The sequence below is a fragment of the Pteropus vampyrus genome, unplaced genomic scaffold (assembly GCF_000151845.1).
Source record: "Pteropus vampyrus isolate Shadow unplaced genomic scaffold, Pvam_2.0 Scaffold67, whole genome shotgun sequence".
Classification (NCBI taxonomy): domain Eukaryota; kingdom Metazoa; phylum Chordata; class Mammalia; order Chiroptera; family Pteropodidae; genus Pteropus; species Pteropus vampyrus.
Window position 1 is genome coordinate 664,416 of NW_011888848.1, and position 2,145 is coordinate 666,560.

Sequence of the window (2,145 nt, forward strand, 5' to 3'; positions counted from 1 at the left end):
CACTGCCTTCATTTATAAATGAGAGTGAGAATACTCATCTCCAAGAGTTGTTATAAGGGTAAAATTAGATATTTGTGGACACATGCACATCACAGTACAAATACTATCAGTTACAAGATTTCTTTACTATCAAGCCAAAGAATGTACCATACACTGAAATCAGAAAAAAGCAATGAGAAGGGGCATGAAAGAAGATTCACTTTCTGTAACAGATTGTGCTGGATACTTTAGACATGTTTTCATTGATGTTTACAAAAACTCAAAGAAGTAGGTGGTTATACCCATTCTTCAAGGAAGAAAACTGAGATTCAGAAAGAAGTAACTTGCCCCAAGTTACACACTTCTGACTGTAAAACTTGTGTTCTGTCCACTACAGTATTCCCCAAATAGTCTCATAGGTCTGATTCTGAAAGCCTAGTAATAACTGTCAAGGAAGAAATCTCTGCTCCAGGTGAAGCTTGAACTCACGACTTCTTGCATGCTTTCGGCTAAGTAAACTCGTTGTACAGCTGAAGCATAGTTGATATATTTCCTGTTTTCTGATCTGAGGTCATGCTAATGTAGCTAAATGGTGAAACCAATTCTGCTGCAATCTTTTATTTAATAGATTAAATAAAGGAACACAGTCATCATTGGTTGTGTTCCTTAATGGCACAGTCTTTTGGAGAACTTTGATACTGTCAAAATTTTTGTAATGAAAAGTTTCTTAACATGAATACTTGAAACCAGAAGTATTTGGACACTAAAAGCCACTCTGTGCTATGTCTCCATAAGTGTTATGTATTAAAATAACCTCACCTGGGTGTTCCAGGTTTCTTAGAATAAGAAACATGCACACTACTGGTTTGCAAGGGTTTGGGGTGAATTCCACCTAACACGTTTCAGTACCCACCAAAGATGTGGCTGACACTATGATGTAACATGTAATAAGTGTGAAGAGAGTGATGCTTTGCAGATGCCCCCACAGTAATGGCACTTTCTTACTTTGCAGCATGTGAAACAACAGTGGAGCTCTTGTTCGACAGTGTTATACATTTAGGCTGCAAACCATACCTGGACAGCCAACGAGCTGCATGTAGGTGTCGCTACGAAGAAAAAACTGATCTTTAAGGAGCTGCTAGCGGGTGGTGACAGCAGTTGAGGATGGAAGAACATGACCTTTGGTGAAGAACTAATGTTTTTACAGTATAAGGCTGCTTTATTTTTGTGAAAGGATTATTTTAAGACTTTCTCTTGACATTAAAACTTCAAACTAAAGAAAAAGCAGGATGTTTATGTTCCTGGATGTTGCTGCCTTATGACCAATGTCACAGAGAGGTGCATGTAAGGGGAAAATCTTTTTTTAAAAGAAAGAGTCTATAGCTTTATTTTCACAGCCGTATTTATAAAGTAAACGAGGTCAAATGTAAAATGTAAAATTCATTATAAGGTTTGTTCAACATATCTTATTTGGAAATATGGGAAGATCTTCACTCAGAAGTATATTTGTTTACTATAAAATTTTAAATATACATTGATGCCAGGACGGATCTGACTTTATTTTTTCTTTGTTTTAATTAACACAAAATATGATGTTTTTCTGTAGCCGATTGAGTGTATGAACAAGTCACACTTCTGTTAATGACAGGACTAGTTACGAGGACAAGGTTTCCATGGCTGTTTCTGTTGTAAAATTGGAACCATCAGCTAGTGACATCTAAGGATATCTAGGTATTATGTAATGTGCCTAAAAGGTGACATGAACAAAATTCAAAAGCATAGCCGCTCCCATTTTATGAACCACTCATAAGACAAGTGTTATATTTTGTTATGACCTTTGCCTAAATTGGAGAAAAGGTGGATTTAATGAGACAAATGAAAAGTTGTTTAACATACACATCAGCATTATATGCTGTTGTGCTTTGGTGTTTTTTTTTCCCTAGTCCTTGCTCCTCATAGATTCTGGGATATTTTGAAAAGACTGTAACCTTTTACTAATAGTGGTCTTAATAAAAATTGTTCTTGATATTGTTTTTTGTTGTTTTTTTTTTTTTAAGTCTTTAACAGTGGGGTCAAAAGGAATGGAAAAGCAAGATACAAAGAACTATCTTTTATAGCTCTCTCTTTCCCATTAAAAATTATTAACAGATATTTAATAGCAAGTCC

At 35.4% G+C, this 2,145-nt stretch overlaps 1 protein-coding gene across 1 annotated transcript in view; it reads left to right on the plus strand.

Moving 5' to 3' along the window:
• PLA2G12A (phospholipase A2 group XIIA) overlaps window positions 1-2,012 on the plus strand; it is an 18,817-nt gene extending 16,805 nt beyond the window's left edge. Inside the window, exon 4 of the mRNA XM_011361443.2 lies at window positions 992-2,012. Coding sequence (XP_011359745.1) covers window positions 992-1,110 — 119 coding nt within the window. The 3' untranslated portion in view covers window positions 1,111-2,012. The remainder of the gene's footprint in view (window positions 1-991) is intronic.
• Window positions 2,013-2,145: the final 133 nt, after the last annotated feature.